General features: G+C 40.9%; 1 protein-coding gene across 1 annotated transcript; it reads left to right on the forward strand.

The window, feature by feature from the left end:
- Window positions 1-676: 676 nt before the first annotated feature.
- LOC134405580 (vomeronasal type-2 receptor 26-like) lies at window positions 677-16780 on the forward strand. Its single transcript, XM_063136825.1, has 5 exons — window positions 677-792; window positions 1255-1546; window positions 7693-7920; window positions 14277-14403; window positions 15879-16780. Exons 1-5 carry the CDS (start codon window positions 677-679, stop codon window positions 16778-16780), a joined length of 1665 nt encoding a protein of 554 aa, XP_062992895.1.
- The last annotated feature ends 731 nt before the right edge of the window (window positions 16781-17511 follow it).

A 17511-nucleotide genomic window follows, 5' to 3' on the forward strand; every position in this document is an offset into this window, starting at 1 on the left:
CCCAAATAAAGAGAGAACAATTTTTTCGTATGAGATTTTATTGAATAAACCAGTCAATGGGGAAAAGTTTTAAATTATGAATGAATATGGACAGAGAACATCCCCTCCCTTTGAAAAAAAAATCTATGATATAATATTCTGCAATCATATGAATGCCTAAAAAGGCATTCCCAGAGGCATTCCAAGTCCATATTCACATAAGACAAACATGTTTTTCTCCAGCAATTCATCATGGAATTGTCAACTTCGTATTAGTGTTTACATCCCACTTGAATTATCCAAAGGATGGCAGTGATTTCTGTGGCTTCATAAAATTTCAGTGGCAATTAGCAAATCTAACAACAAGAGTGTGATTGCTATTATAAATACTCTAAGAACCATTTAGAGACATGGAACAGACTAGGTAGAAGCAGGGCACTGTGGCGTCATATTGACATTATATATTCCTACTAGCAGTCTAAACTACACTCAAAGAGGACAGTTTTAATTACAGACTTCTTAAATGATAGTAATGTTGTAGAAGGAAATAGAAAATTCTGGGTGTGCAGAGATAAAAATTGCCATTGTATTGAAGATGTTGCTTTTATTGTTCTTGCTACTGGCACTGTTCCATCATATAGTATGCCAGGCTCACAGGATGAAATGCAGCATCCATGATCCTCACCCTCCACTAAACATGTATCATCAGCCAGGAGACTTCATTATCGGTGGCATAGCTTTTCATGGTGTCTTTATCTCCAGTCCAAGAGCCTTCAGTGAAGAAACTCTACCAGACATGCATGAAGAACTTGTGTAAGTATTAAATTTTGGGTTCTTTCATTTCTATTTATTATATCACTGAAATAATCAGTCCTGATTCAAAGCTGTGGCTGGTGCTGCAAATGGATACAGATATCTCTTGAAGGGGGTATATAAATTACTCTATATCCAGCCAAGTCAGTTCTGCATGTATTCATTGATGACTTCATTCCATCCAATTACCATATTTGTCTGCACATTTCATATGCATTAAATAGTTATTTTGAAATGAAACTTTCCCTGAATTCATCTTGTATGCAACTCCCCACATATATACATATTTGTATCCAATTTTTGCTTGTGTACAGATTGTTGAATGCAGCCTTTCAGGACAATTATCATGGAGCAAGAGCCATCAAACTGAAAACATTTTACTTCATTCTGAGTATATTTGCACATCTTTGCTCTATATGTCCCAATAGCATTCCGTGGTTTAAGCATTGACTCTTGTTTCAGCACAGTACCCAAGAAATACCAGCATCTTGTGGCCTTTACATTTGCCATAAAAGAGATCAATGAAAACCCTAAGATATTACCAAACCTCACCTTGGGCTTCCGTATCTATGACAGCTATGACAATGCAAGAAGAACCTATCATGCAACCATGTTACTCCTATCACTAGTGGAGAGATTGGCCCCCAACTACATGTGCAACATCCATAATAATCTCATAGCAGTTATTGGGGGATTAGACCCTGAAATCTCTCTTCACATGGCAAATGTCTTGGATATCTATAAGATTCCACAGGTAGGATTCCTGTCTTGTATGTATGTGAGATATGAGAATGTGATACTAATTGCACACTTGCTTGTTTCTTCCCAATTTCATTTTTCTGTCTCAGAAATTGTTGCACTGAAAATAATTAAATCACACATGTTTTCCCCCTTTCATTCATTGATTCTTTTGAATGTTATAGCCAGACTAAAGGAACTAGTTTTGATCTATGAGTCATAGATGATAAAAAAAAATACAGGTGTGTGGTATTCATGAATTGTAACAGAGATTCAGGAGTACATAGTTGTGTTGGGTATATCTTTGAAAATAGAAAAAATGTGTCCAAATGATTATTTAGGGTTAATTATTATTTTGGGTTAATTCTTGATATATATGTATATATGTATTTATTTATTTATTACATTTTTATACCACCTAATAGCCGAAGCTCTCTGGGCAGTTCACAAAAATTAAAAACATGAAGAGCATAAAAACAACCAACAAATTTAAAACACAAATACAAAATACAATATAAAAAGCACAACCAGAATAAAACCACATAGCAAAAATTAATAAAGGTTAAAATATGAGATTAAAACAGCAAAGTTTAAATTTAAGTTAAATTAGGTGTTAAAATACTGAGAAAATAAAAAGGTCTTCATCTGGCTATGGAGAGAAAACAATGTAGGTGCCAAGTGAACCTCTCTGGGGAGCTTGTTCCACAACCAGCCCTCCTCCTAGGAGCCACCTGCCTCACTTCCTTCGGCTGGGGCTCACGGAGAAGGACCCCTGTGAATGATCTTAAGGTCCGGCCAGGCACATATGGGAGGAGCTGTTCTTTCAAATAACCTGGCCTCAAACCGTTTAGGGCTTTGAATGTGTATTGTGTATTGTGTATTGTTCACAATAACTGGTGATTGATAATTTCCATTTTATAACACAATAAAATAAAAATAAAATTTCATCCAGACTGAATCATAATTAATTTAGAACTATTTAAATATTTTGGACTTTATAATTTCTGTGCATGCACAGAGCCAATAAAGGAAGACATGGGACACATAACCTTGAGTGTAAGTGTGACACTTTTATTTACTGTATAGATAACTAAGTTTCTGCAATGCCAAATGGCTTGCTAAGGTGAGCTACTGGTTAATGGCCAGCAACTGCCTACTGGGCAAATACACCCAGGCTAGACATGCAACAGATCCAGACTCTTCATATCCTTCCTGATGTGAAGGCGAGGAGGGGACCATGACTGCTCTACCACTGTTGTCCTGGAATCACTAGAGTGAAGTGTGCCTTACTCGTATCCTTCCCACATCCCCTCAAGCCAGGTAGAAGTGACTAGCAGGATCGTTCAGACACCCTGCACCTCAGGTGCCTCAGGATGCTCACCAGGGTAAAGCTCCAGAGCTGCTTAAGTTCTGCAATACCTGCCTGTTGTAAACAATTGTAACCAATCATGCAAATTGCAGCCATCCTCCCCTTTCACTGCAGTATGGAGTAGTTGAAGAAGCAGTAGTTTGAAGAAGTAGTTGAAGAAGTGGCCAAGTTTGCAGCCTTCCCCAACCTGGTGCCCTTCAGATGTGTTGGGTTGCAACTCTCAGCATGAGGAGATGCTAAAAAATAGAGAGGTTAGGTGGCCCTAAGTTGTTCATCTTTAGTTTTCCACAACCCTACAGTTACCTCTGCATATCATATTGCACATCATAACCTGCTGCCCACCAGATGTTTGAGATTACAAGTCCCAGCATTCCTGACCATGAGACATACTGACTTGCAATGAAGGGAGTTGTAGCCCAACACCTTTTGAGAGCACCAGGTTGGAGAAGGGCTGCTCTAAACAAAAAAAGATAAGTAGGTGGCCCTAAGTTGTTTGTCATCAGTTTCCCACAACCTCACAGTCATTCTATATAATTACTGATTTTATCTTTAATAATGCTTTCAACCAATTTACCCAGAACAAGAGTTAAGCTATCTGGCCTGTAATTTCCTGGATAGTTCCTGTATCCCTTCTTAAAAATAGGTGCTACATTGGCCATCTTCCAATTCTCTGTTATAGAGGCTGATCCTAGGGACATGTTGCATATTTTGGTTGGAAGATCTGTGATGTCATGTTTGAGTTCTTTGTGAACATTACGATGGATATCATCTGGACCTGATGATTCATTTGCTTTCAATTTATCAGTAAAGTTTAGGAAATCATTTTTTGTCACCACTATTTGCATTCCCTCCCTGAAAACATCAGTTCATCCACACATATCTGTCCTATAATGGAGATCAATGAAAAGAAAAACCATTGAGCATCTCTGCAATCTTCTTGTCCTCCTTCAGTACTTCTTTAGCACCTTTGTCTTCCAATAGTCAAATTGCCTCCCTAGCTGGTTTTCTGTTTCTGATATATTTAAAGAAGTTGTCATTGTTAGCCTTGACATTGTTGGTGATATGCGCTTCAAAGTGCTTTTCAGCATCTCTTATTGTCTGTTTGAATCACCATCGTGCAAGCCTTGTTTTCCTCAATTGGGCAAGAGTTCCATTTTCTGAAGAAAATCCTATTTTCCTAGTAGCTCCCTTAACACTGCTTCTTCATCATGCCGGTGACCTCTTGGACTTGGTGCTACCTTTCCTAACCTGTGGTATATGTTCTACCTGAACCTCTAGTATTGTAGTTTTAAATAATTTCAAAGCATTCTGAAGGGATTTAATCCACTTGATACCACTTTTCAATTTCCTTTTCAATAGTTCCCTCATTGTAGAGAAGCTTCCTCTTTTGAAGTCAAATGTGACTGTGTTAGGCTTCCTGGGCAATTTTCCACTTCAATATATTAAATCTGATAGCACTATGGCCGCTTCCAATTGGCACAACTTTTACATCTCATACTAGGTCTGGAGTGACACCACTTAGAATTAAATCCAAGATCCCCTCCTCTTTGGTCAGTTCCATGACCAACTGTATTAGGGCACAGTAGTTGAGGTCATTGAGACATTTAATATCTTGGTTGAGGCTGGAATATGCATGTGTCCAGTCAATATGTGGTAATTAAAATCACACATTCTTACAACATTTCCTTTTTGGGAGGCTTCCCTGATTTCAGTTTGTATTTAAAGTTCACCCTCAGCATTCTGGTCTTGGGGATGATAGTTGTACCAAGCACTAGTACTTGGTACAACTATCATCCTTTTAGGTGTTCTAGTCTGCTTGACACTTTGCCCTCTTTGAAGGACAGAGCAACCTCTTCCCCATCACATCCTTCCCTGTCCTTCCTGAAGAGCCTATATACAGAGATGACCATGTCCCACTGGTTCAATCCATTCTACCAGATTTCTGTAATGCACACTATGTTCAGGTTCTTCTTTAAAACAAAGCACTCAAATTCTCCCATTTTGGTTTGGAGTCTTCCTATATTTGCACAGAAACATGGTATGGATTGTCTGGGTTCGATTACATCAGGAATCCTGAGTCTCTTCCCCTGAATCTCTTGTTCAGCATTGTCTCGAAAGATTAACGGCAGGAATCTGGATTCCCTATCATTATGTTCAGAACCACAGAAATTGCAAAGGGGAAATGAAGTTATGAGGATCCCATTTGTACTGAATATTCTGGTGTTACATTGGATCTTTAGCTAACGAAGATCAGCTATATGATTTCTTCAATCTGACAACTGAGCATTTGCCATAGGATTTCCTACAATAAAGACACCTCATGGATGTGGGTGTCCTCTGTCGGATTGTCAGATTATGTGTTTGAAGGATTGGGGATTTTTTATGTTTGATTTTTTGTGTTTGATACACAAGACAAACAAAAAAATGACTAACTAATACTCTCTTAGGATAGCCAAATGACCATAGCAACATACCCCAACATGGTGCCCTTGAGATGTGTTGGACTAAAAACCCATAACCACATCCTTCCAGGTAATGGAAGATTGGATTATGGTATGACACCAATAAAATATATGTGCCTTGCAGAGTTGTTGTTCTAAGAATTGTTATAGTATATGTGAATTATTTTGAACCTTAGAAAGTGCACTATAAATTAATAGGTCTTAGGACCACTTCTGCAATCTCTCCTTAGCTCATATATGGCACCGCTCCAGTCATGAATGATAAGACCCCAGGACTTCCCTTCTACCAGATGGTTCCTCAGGAAGCCCTTCAGATTGAGGGGATTCTTTCCTTGCTCCTGCATTTCAGATGGACATGGATTGGACTTGTTTATATAGACAATGACAATGGAGAAAGATTTGTGCAAACTGTGTATCCAATGTTTACTCAGAGAGGTGTCTGTTTTGCCTTCATAGAAAAAATCCCCAAATTGACTTACATCACTGAAATTTATGGCATGGTAGAACAGGGGGCAAAAATATATGATAAACTGGTGGACAGGAAAGCCAGCGTAGTGGTGGTCCATGCAGAATCATATTCCAGTGCAATTTTTAAACATTTGCCATATCTATCACAACAAGAGAATGGGCCAAACATAATTAAAGGCAAAGTATGGATAACGACAGCCCAGATGGAGATCAGTTCATTTCCCTACCAAAGGAGTTGGGACACAGATCTATTCCATGGTACTCTCTCCTTCAGGATGCACTTCAATGACCTACCAGGATTCAAGTCATTTGAGGAGAGCATAAATCCTTTAAACACAAAAGGAGATGGTTTCATCAGGGACTTTTGGCAACAATCTTTTGAGTGTATATTCCCAGATACAGCAGAGGATGATATGGAAGTTGAAGTCTGCACTGGGAGGGAAAAGTTGGAGAGCCTTCCTGGATGTTTTTTTGAAACGAGGATGACTGGCCAAAGTTACAGCATCTACAATGCTGTCTATGTTGTGGCCCATGCTCTTCATGCTCTACATGCCATGTCCTCAACTAAAGACAAACACAGGGCAATGATGGATTCTAAAAGAAATAGCCTTCAGAATGATCAGTGGTGGCAGGTAATGCTTACGCGTTCTTCATGTGGAAGACCACCATGTAGTTTGGTATTACAAGAGCCCTCAATCTCTGCATGAAAATGTGTTGACAAACTCTGCATCTGCTTAGATGAGTGTCTATATTTCAATCAGCCTGCTCTGCTTTCCTGTGGATTTACCATATGAACATTTATTGATTTTTATGGTCCCTCCTCCACACCTTTACACTTGATAGCCAGTGGGGTGTAGTGGCTGGAGCAATGGACTGGGACTCAGGAAATCTGAGTTCTAGTCCCCAAGTGGCTATGACTCTCATTGGGGTGACTTTACACCAATTACTTAGTCTTAGCCCAAACTACCATACAGGGAAGAAGATTTATTTATTTATTTGTTTATTTATTTATTTATTACATTTTTATACCGCCCAATAGCCAAAGCCCTGGGCGGTTCACAAAAATTAAAAACACAAATACAAAATACAGTATAAAAAGCACAACCAGGATAAAACCACGCAACAAAATTGATATAAGATTAAAATACAGAGTTAGAACTGTAAAATTTAAATTTAAGTTAAAATTAAGTGTTAAAATACTGAGAACATAAAAAGGTCTTCAGCTGGCAATGAAAAGAGTACAGTGTAGGTGCCAGGAGGACCTCTCTGGGGAGCTCGTTCCACAGCCGGGGTGCCACAGCGGAGAAGGCCCTACTCCTAGTAGCCATCTGCCTCACTTCCTTTGGCAGGGGCTCATGGAGAAGGGCTCCTGTGGATGATCTTAAGGTCCAGGCAGGTACATATGGGAGGAGGCATTCCTTCAAATAAACAGGCCCCAAGCCGTTTAGGGCTTTGAATGTCAATACCAGCACTTTGAATCAGCCCGGACCTGGACTGGCAGCCAATGAAGTTGTAAAAGGACTGGCATAATGTGATCTCGCCAGCCAGTTCCTGTTAGTAAACGGGCTGCCCTGTTTTGTACCAGCTGAAGTTTCCGGACCATTTTCAAAGGCAGCCCCACGTATAATGCATTGCATGGATAAACATGGAAGGGAGGAAAATCATACAAGCTAACTTATATTCCTTGTAAAATGGGGAAAAAAGGAGGGAAATAAATGTAATTAGTACATAAATAGTGTGTATTTCTTCCATTATGTAACATTCATCCATGACATCATGTTGCTCCTACTGTTAGACTTTATTCTTACATAGAAAATGGCGTTTTAAAAAATTAAACCTCTTGCATTTCCATTTTCAATCTAGCTCCATCAGTTTCTTAGAGGTATCTCATTTAACAGCAGTGGTCAGAATGAAGTTTTCTTCAATGAGAATGGAGAGGTAGTTGCTGGATTGGATGTTATTAATTTGAAAATTTTCTCCAATGAAACTTTTCTTCATGTGAAAGTAGGAAGGATGGATCTTCAGTCTTCTCCAGACCAATCATTCACCATTGATGAGGATGCCATCATCTGGCACAGCTGGTTTAACCAGGTGGGGACCACTTGTAAGTAGTTTGGGAAGAGATCCAGTTTGAGTGAGCAATGTATCTGTCCTGCTGCTAAAATTGAATTATATTGAATAAATGACAATTTTAAAAACTAATTTTTAGACTAGGCTGTTATATAATAGAATATATGAGCAGGGAGGGGGTATTTTTCTGCCATAATTACATTGCCAGCGACTGTATTAACTGAAAAAATACTTTAGGAAATATAAGTAGACACAGGGTAGAACCCAACACTGTCCTGGTATAACAGGCCAGGTCTGCTAATTCCTCTGCAAGTTAGGGTGACCATATTAAAAGGAGGACAGGGCTCCTGTATCTTTAATAGTTTCATAGAAAAGGGAATTTCAGCAGGTGTCATTTGTATGCATATCACACCTGGTGAAATTCCCTCTTCATCACAACAGTTAAAGCTGCAGGAGCTATACTGTAGCTGTACTGTGACCAGATTTAAAAGAGGGCAGGGTACCTGCACCTTTAACTGTTGTGAAGAAGAGGGAATTTCAACAGGTTCTCCATATAAGCAAATGACACCTGATGAAATTCCCTTTTCTATGCAACTGTTAAAGATACAGGAGCCCTGTCCTCCTTTTCATATGGTCACCCTACTGCAAGTGCCCCTCACTGCTACAGGAAGCAAGCTAGTGAGCATAAACACTCATTTCCTGAAGGGGGTCAGGTTGACGGAGGTCACATTAGAGAGCTAGGACAACCTACCCCCTTCCAGAAATGATAGTTTCCACTAATTTGGGGGCTTGACTCCAGAAGCATTGAATTGTCATTATGCTTGAGAAAGTTTTGTTTTCTGCCTTCTTCCTCTTCTGAGAAATAAAGTGTCATAGAAAGGAAAGGCAATACTGACTATGAATTCCTTGTCATGGACTTAGTTCCTTTATCACTTATTAGAAATTATTTGACCTTGTTGCACAGGGTTTCCAACTTTCCTGCCACTGTTGTTTGAAATGCAATAGCCATTGTCCCCAGTGCCTGGAGAGAGAGAGAGAGAGAGAGAGAGAGAGAGAGAGAGAGAGAGAGAGAGAGAGAGAGAGAGAGAGACTAAAGAGGAGGTTAAGTGAATGGGTTTGTTCAGACACCCCAAAATCGAGGGGGCAGGAGTCCAAATAGAAGTAGCAGAGAGGGAATGGAGATGGAGAGGCAGCAAGGAGACAGGTAAAAGCAGAATGTAGCCCAGAGGGGAAAAGACTGAAAGAAGAGTGGTGAATGGAGAAAGTGTGGAAAAGAAAAAGAGACTGGGAAGTTTAATTGAGAGCAAACAGAAGTGGGTGCAGGAAGGAGCTTAGATCTTTCTCTCTCTCACACACTTTTTTTTTTTCTAAAACAGTTCATAAGTCAGGGCAACTGACACTATTTAAGTGCCAAGAACCTAAGAAGTGCCATGTTTGATCAGACCAAGGGTCCATCTAGACCAGCACTCTGTTCACACAGTGGCCAACCAGCTGTCGACCAGGGACTAACAAAACAGGACATGGTGCAACAGCACCCTCCCAGACATGTTCCCCAGCAATTGGTGCACACAGGCTTATTGCCTTGCATACTGAAGTAGCACATAACCATCATGGCTATTGACAGGCTTCTCGAGGAATTCATCCAACCCCCTTTTAAAGCCATCCAAATTGGGGGCCATCACTCCATTTTGTGGTAGTGAATTCCATAATTTAACTATGCACTGTGTGAAGAAGTACTTCCTTTAATTTGTCCTGAATCACCCACCAACCATCCTCATGGGATGACCCCAGGTTCTAGAATTTTGAGAAAGGTAGAAAAATGCCTCTCATTCCACATTCTACACAGCATGTTTAATTCTGTACACCTCTATCATGTCTCCCCTTAGCCTCCTTTTTTCCAAGCTGAACAATCCCACCTGTTGTAATCTTCCCTCATAGTTTTCCTTCTTTAACGTGTCCACACATTGGGTTGACATTTTCATTGAGTTGTCCACCACAACCACAAGATTTCGTTCTTGTTCACTCACCACCGGCTCAGATCCCATCAAGTTATATTTGAAGTTGTTTATTTTTTGTTTTGTTTGTTTTTTGTTTTGTTTGTATTTACCCCAGTGGGGTAAATACAAACAAACACCTGACACTTGCTTACATTGCGCTGGAGAGATATCATTGCATCTATTCACAAGCCCTTTGCAGTTTAACAACCTTACATAATTTGGTGTCGTCAGCAAACTTGGTCACTTCACTGCTCACTACTCATTTATGAACAAGTTTATGAACAAGTTGAAAAGAATTGGTCCCAATACTAATCCCTGTGGGACCCCACTATTTTTTCTCTCCATTGGGAGAATTTACCATTTATTTCAACTTTCTATTCTTTAACCAGTTACTGATCCATAAGAGGACCCCTCCTCTTATTCTATGGCTGCGAAGTTTGTTCACAAGCCTTTGGTGACAGACTGTATCAAAAGCCATTTCAAAGTCCAAGTAGACAATGTCCACAGGATCACCCCTGTCTACAAATTTCTTGACACTCTTAAGAGTTCTAGAAAATTAGTGAGACAGACTCACCTTTGCAGAAGCCACATTGATTTTTCTTCAACTGGGCATGCCCTTCTATATGCTTACTAACTTTGCCTATAATATTTTTTTAACCAATTTGCCTGGAACAGATATCAAGCTAATCAGCCTATCATTTCCCAGTTCACCCCTGGACCCCATTTATAAATTGGTGTTACATAGGACATCCTCCAGACCTCTGCTACAGAGCTGAATTTAGGGACATGTTGCATATTTTGGTTATAAGATCACAAATTCCATATTTGAGTTGAGAACTCTAGGATGGATATAATCTGGGCCTGGTGATTTATTTGTTTTCAGTTTGTCAATAAGGTTAAGAACTTCATCTTTTGTCACTACTATTTACCCTAGTCCCTTCCTGAAAACCCTACTATTTACCCTAGTCCCTCCATGTTCAGGCAGAGGCATCTGTCCTGTCTTTTTTATTTTATTTATTTTATTTTATTTATTTATTACATTTTTATACCTCCCAATAGCCGAAGCTCTCTGGGCGGTTCACAAAAATTAAAACCACAATAAAACAACCAACAGGTTAAAAGCACAATTACAAAATACAGTATAAAAAGCACAACCAGGATAAAACCACGCAGCAAAATTGATATAAGATTAAAATACAGAGTTTTGCAGTGAATACCAATCTGAAGAATTCATTCAGCTTCTCTGCAGTCTCCCAATCCTCCTGAAGTACTCACTTAACTCTGTTGTCATCCAAAAGTCCAACTACTTCCCTAGCTGGTTTCCTGCTTCTGATATATTTAAAGAATTCCTTATTGTTGGCTTTGATATATTAGTGATGTGCTCTTCAAAATGCCTTTTTTCCATCTCTTACTGTTTGCTTGCATCACCTTTGTGGACGTTTGTGCACCCTTTTATTTTCCTTACTTGGGCAATACTTCCATTTTCTGAAGGAAGCCCTCTTTTCTACAATTTCTTCCTCAACATTGCTTGTTAACCATGCTGGAGACCCTCTTAATAGGGAGCTGTGATTTGTGAAGGCACAGAGGCTGGCAGCGAAGGGAGAAAGCCTGGTGAGAAGCAATTGCATGGCTTCAGCAGCAGCATCTCCTGACCAAGAGGGGGCTGCTGAACCACAGTGTGTTGATCGGGTGGGGCCGAAGACACAGATGCACCACAGTGAGCTCTGTTTTCAGTCCAGTTCAACCTAAAAATGAAATTCATACATCCAATCCAAAATAGAAGGAGCTCTTTGAGATATCCACTGAGCAGCAATCATTTCCTAGTTAAAATTAATAGTTCTCCCAGCAGTTCAATCTATTCTTCTGAAACAATATCTGATTCATAGCCAAATAATGCCGCTTTGGAAGGATATGACCTATCATAATCAGTCATTTGTTACATATTTGACCATGTTTCTCCCCAAAAAGATGAAGTCAATCTCCCCAGAATAAAGAAAAGTAGTAATAGCTTGCAGTATATAATAGGGGTGTGCACGGACCCCCCGCTCCGCTTCACTTGCAGATCCGCCATTTTCCGGATCGGGCCGCTCTGCCCCGCCCCCGCTCTGCCCACTTCCGCTCCGCTCTGCCCGGAGCTCCGGATCCGGATCCGGAGCTCCGTTTTTCCCCCCCCCATAAGCTTGCATTGAAAGCTAAAAAATTATACAACTTTTTTTCTGTTCAAGTTAGAAACCTCATGTTTGGCACCATGACACCTCATGGGGATATACACACGCACGCCAAGTTTCAAAGCAATCCCATCATCCCCTGATTTTTGGCAAATTTTTGAAAATCGGGCACCCCACACACAACATCCCTGCGAGGTGGGCAGGGGAGGAGGGAGGGAAGGCAGGCAGGCATGCAGCTGGCATTTCTGGGGGCATAAGGAAGTGAGCCAAGGATAAGCCAGTAATGCATATAAAATGGAATAAATCAATCAATAAACAAAGGAGGGGTGGAATTAAAAGCAGCAGTGTTGCTGAATAAACAGCAAGAAGATTTTTTTAAAAAAGGCTATATCTATCTTTTACCAGCAATAGGGGGACGTGCCCGGGGGAGGGGGAAGCAGCTGCCAGTTCAACTCAAGACAGCCACCAACAGCTCTGAGATTAAGAAGTAAACGCTCACTTCAACTCATAACAGGCATCGCTCCACCACTAAAAAGTGAACATTCACTTCAACTCATGATAGGCATTGCTCCACCGGGTTACTCTCTTTGGAAGGCTCTAATGGCCTTCCAGTGCAGGAGAGAGTGGGGGCACGTCCACAATGAGATGCCCTAGGGGAGCTCATCCCCTTGCACCACATCTTTTCAGTTGTTCCCCAAAGTTAGGGTGGGGAGCAGTGCTGTGTTTCTATCTCTTATTCTTGGCTTAGTATATGATTTCAGGTTGTGTTTGTGCATTTGGTGGGGCTACTGTGTTAAAAAACACTGGGAAAAGCCCGTTCAGATGAAGAAAGAGAAGTTTCCCAGAATCCCAAGTTACCTGTTTTGCCTATGCCCTCCTCTAACTTTGGGATCATCATGACCGGGAGCTGACTCTGCCCCTCAGCCCTTTGAAAAAGGTATTTTTCCCGCCGATTTTTAAAAAACTTCTAGCGCGCGACCCGGACAACGCAGAAAGTTGAGAGTAGTCTCAAAATGACCCGCATCCATGACTCTCTGTGCACAAGAATTTTCAGAATGATAGCTTAAAAACCAACCCAGTTATGCCCGAGTCTTTCCCTCAATGCAATCCTATGGGCGAAAAGCCGAAAATGCTGTTTGAGCCGCGCGGTTGACCCGATTTTCACAAAAATATAGCACGCGACCCAGACAACGCAGAGAGGTGAGAGTGGTCTCAAAATGACCCCCACCCACGACTCTCTGTGCACAAGAATTTTCAGAACGATAGCTTAAAAACCAACCCAGTTATGCCCGAGTCTTTCCCTCAATGCAATCCTATGGGCGAAAAGCCGAAAACGCCGTTTGAGCCGCGCGGTTGACCCGATTTTCACAAAAATATAGCACGCGACCCAGACAACGCAGAGAGGTGAGAGTGGTCTCAAAATGACCTCCATCCACGACTCTCTGAGCACAAGAATTTCTAGAACGATAGCTTCAAAAAGAACGTAGTTATGCGCGATTATTTGCCGCAATGCAATCCTATGGTGAAATGTTTTCAAGATGGCGACCGGAGCGCTCCGCCTGAACTAGGAGCTCCGAAAAATGGGCGCTTCTCTTCGCCTTGCTTCTAGGGGGTCCGCGGTCCGCTCCTACTCCGCCTCTGGGTAAGGCGGAGCAGGCCAATCCGCTACTGCTTCTACGCTCCTAATCGGAGCGGATCACACCCCTAGTATATAATAGCTTTTACGTAATCTTTTAACCGTTGATTGCAGCCTCTGATTGTGTGATACAATTTCTCAGCATCTGCTGGATGTATGTAATATAGTAATGTAACGATGTGTTTGGGATTGTCTCTTTGTTATTAATGTTTTTATTGGCTCTGGTCAATGACCGTAATAAATTTATTCATTCAATAGCTTGTATACTCAGACATTAGTAAAATGTTGAGTACATTTTGTAACATATAGATGGACCAGAAAAACTTAAGGTTTCCAAGCTCATTACTGGATATCAGTAGGACAATGAGATCAATCACCTAGGGAGGCCATGGGCTCTCCCACACTACAGGCCTTCAAGAGGCAGCTGGACAGTCATCTGTCAGGTATGCTTTAAGGTGGATTCCTGCATTGAGAAGGGGGTTGGACTCGATGGCCTTATAGTCCCCTTCCAAATCTACTATTCTCTGATTCTATGGTTGTCAATCTTTTTATTCTGCTCTTTCATTCATGGATTAGACACAACCGCTTTCTGTATGTACTGAGAGTTGCCATCCTGGTTCTAGCAAAAGAGTGAAGGAGGGGGAGCCAAACTGCTGCTATGACTGCATCCCATGTCCAGAAGGGAAGATTTCAAATCAAGAGGGTAGGAAATATACATTAGATGTACAGAGTGATACAAAAGTGTGCCTGTAAAGGAGATGAAGAACATGCAGATAAAATTATGCATACATTGTGGTGACTGTTCATCAGTATTTCAAGTGGGTTTTGTCTATTTGGGTGTGTAAGGAAAGAAGTGTCAAGAATCGGATTGATCTCTGTGTGTTTCTCTATTTGCTCTTCAATAAACTAAAAGAAAAAAACACACACAGAGAACAAGCTAAGTCAATAATATTGCTATGAATTATGATTAGCCAGATGCTGGGTGTCTCTGATGAGCCAATTTGCTGTATTGGTAAGGATGTTGGAGATTGACGTTCTAGTCATCATTCAGCTATGATATTCAAAAGGTGAATTCAGACTAGTGCATAACCTTCCTCGCAGGGTTGTTGAGATGATAAAATAGAGAGGAAAAGAAACCCGTAAGCTGCCTTGACTTTCTTATAAGATGCTAACATAGAGATATTAATGCAAACAACAACAACAACAACAAACAAACAAACAAACAAACATTTGAAATGGGAAAGCTCCTCTCAAAATTGGTCTTAAGAGCGCATTCTGTTCCCTGGGATTCTCAGTCACTTTTTAAAATAATAATAACAATGGGCTATTTCTTCATAGAAGAGAAATCCATAATAATGCTGTGCCCTTCTCTTCTCTGCCTAGCAGACAATATCATGTGAATGTGAGACTTAACTTTTGCAATATTCTTTTCCAGTTTCTTGGAATACTGGTCCGATAGTTCAACTCTTGCAGAAGTTCTTAACAGTAGTTGCCTCTTAACACTAAGTTCTGAAACGCCACAGAATAATAACACAGAGGATAACAAACACTAGCCAGTATGATAAAAATGCATCTTTGCTGATTGGATAGTTGTCCCTGTGGACAATTGCATTCTACACCCATGCATGACAGACCACATATTCACTTAACATGCACCTGAATGATGCTGGCTATGGCAGCATTGACCCAAGCTTCAACACTAACTCCAGGTTCTAAGCACACCCGTCCTCCAGCACACACACTGCAATGCTAGAGCTACAGGAACTTGTGCATAGCAATCCATCCCTTTCTAATCTCAAGTCAATTACCTTGTCCATAAAGCACAACATAATATTGTGGAATAATAATGTCGTTGTTGTTATTGTTGTTTTCGCTCCCCTTTTTTTCTTTTTTCTTTCTTTTCCCCCCTTTTCTTTTTTCTTTTGTTTCTTTCTTTGCATGTGTATACATTATCTTTGTTATTTTCATCATATTTCATGTATATTGTCAATAAAATATTATTTTTTAAAAAATAAAGCACAAAACTCTGTTTTATATCCCCACCACATTTCATAGTATCAGAATGACTGTTGTATGATCTAAATGGAGCAATTTTCTTTTCTGAAAAGAACAGTTATGATATGTTGAAATTTGTGGCAGGTTTATTTGTGAGCTGAACAACATGACTTACTTTTATAGATATGAATGACTGTAACAAATGCTCAGACAAAGATTATCCAAGCAAGAATCGGGATTTCTGCATTCCAAGGACTGTTACCTTCTTGTCTTATGAAGAACCTCTGGGGCTCAGTTTAGCCTTCTTTGCTCTTTCCTTCTCTTTGATCACAGCACTGGTGATGGGAATGTTTATGAAGCACCACAGAACTCCCATAGTTAAAGCCAACAACCAGAACCTTACCTACACTCTCCTCATTTCCCTCCTGCTCTGTTTCCTTTGTACATTCCTATTCATTGGCCAACCTCAGAACAGGACGTGTCTCCTCCGACAAACTGCCTTTGCCATCATCTTCTCCGTGGCTGTCTCTTCTGTACTAGCAAAAACCATCATGGTAGTTTTGGCTTTCATGGCCACCAAACCAGGATCTGGAATGAGGAAGTGGTTGGGGAAGGAACTAGCCATCTTCATTGTTCTTTCCTGCTCCCTTATCCAAGCAAGTATTTGTATTGTGTGGCTGGGAACATCTCCCCCATTCCCAGATGTTGACATGCAGGCAGTAGCTGAAGAAATTATTCTGGAATGCAACGAGGGCTCTGTGACAATGTTTTACTGTGCCCTGGGCTACATGGGCTTCTTGGCATTTATCAGTTTCACTGTGGCCTTCCTCTCCAGGAAGTTACCTGGCAGTTTCAATGAGGCCAAGTTCATCACTTTCAGCATGTTGGTCTTTTGCAGTGTTTGGTTATCTTTTGTTCCATCCTACCTAAGCACCAAAGGTAAATACATGGTGGCTGTAGAGATCTTCTCTATCTTAGCCTCCAGTACTGGTTTGCTGGGTTGCATCTTCTTCCCCAAATGTTACATTATTGTGTTGAGGCCTGAGCTGAACAGCAGAGACCAGCTAATAAGAAGAAAAACCTAAAGAATGCATAATATGTAATCAAGATGTTTGTGTGTGGACATCACAGACTGCTCTCACATCTTCCCTGCAGATGTCCATATTTTGAGAGAATTGAATTAAGATTTACTTCACTTAAAACCAGTCCTTTTTCCAAGAGGAGTGGATTAATCCATGTGATGGTGTGTTTTGTTTAGGGGTGTGCACGGACCCCCCGCTCCGCTTCACTTCCAGATCCGCGATTTTCAGATCGGGCCACTTCGCTCTGCTCCCGCTCCGCCCATGTCTGCTCCCGCTCCGCTAGGAGCTCCGGATCCGGATCGGAGCTCCATTTCCCCCCCATAGGCTTGCATTAAGCTAAAAAAGTATACAACTTCTTTTCTGTGAAAGTTAGAAATATCAAGTTTGGCACCATGACACCTCATGGAGGTATACACATGCACGCCAAGGCTCAAGGCAATCCCATCATCCCCTGATTTTTTGGGAATTTATGAAAATCGGGCACCCCATTCACACCCCTTTCGATAGCTCTGTCAATTTGCACGTTAGAAACCTCAAACTCACCACCATGACAGCTTATCCAGGGATACACATGTATGCCAAGATTCAAGGCAGTCCCATCATCCCCTGATTTTTGGGGAATTTATGAAAATCCAACACCCCATTCATACCCCTTTCGATAGCTCCGTCAATTTGAATGTTTGAAACCTGAAACTCACCACCATAACAGCTTATCCAGGGATACACATGCACGC

The sequence above is a fragment of the Elgaria multicarinata genome, chromosome 11 (genome assembly GCF_023053635.1).
Source record: "Elgaria multicarinata webbii isolate HBS135686 ecotype San Diego chromosome 11, rElgMul1.1.pri, whole genome shotgun sequence".
In the NCBI taxonomy this organism is placed as follows: Eukaryota; Metazoa; Chordata; class Lepidosauria; order Squamata; family Anguidae; genus Elgaria; species Elgaria multicarinata.

What these genes read in the sequence shown, in the direction of transcription:
- LOC134405580 (XM_063136825.1), top strand. Translation starts at nt 677, where the DNA reads ATGTATCATCAGCCAGGAGACTTCATTATCGGTGGCATAGCTTTTCAT. An exon ending in ATATCTATAAGATTCCACAG is followed by an intron (nt 1,547 to 7,692) that starts GTAGGATTCCTG and finishes TTTTCAATCTAG; the next exon opens with CTCCATCAGTTTCTTAGAGG. An exon ending in GAAGATTTCAAATCAAGAGG is followed by an intron (nt 14,404 to 15,878) that starts GTAGGAAATATA and finishes TTACTTTTATAG; the next exon opens with ATATGAATGACTGTAACAAA.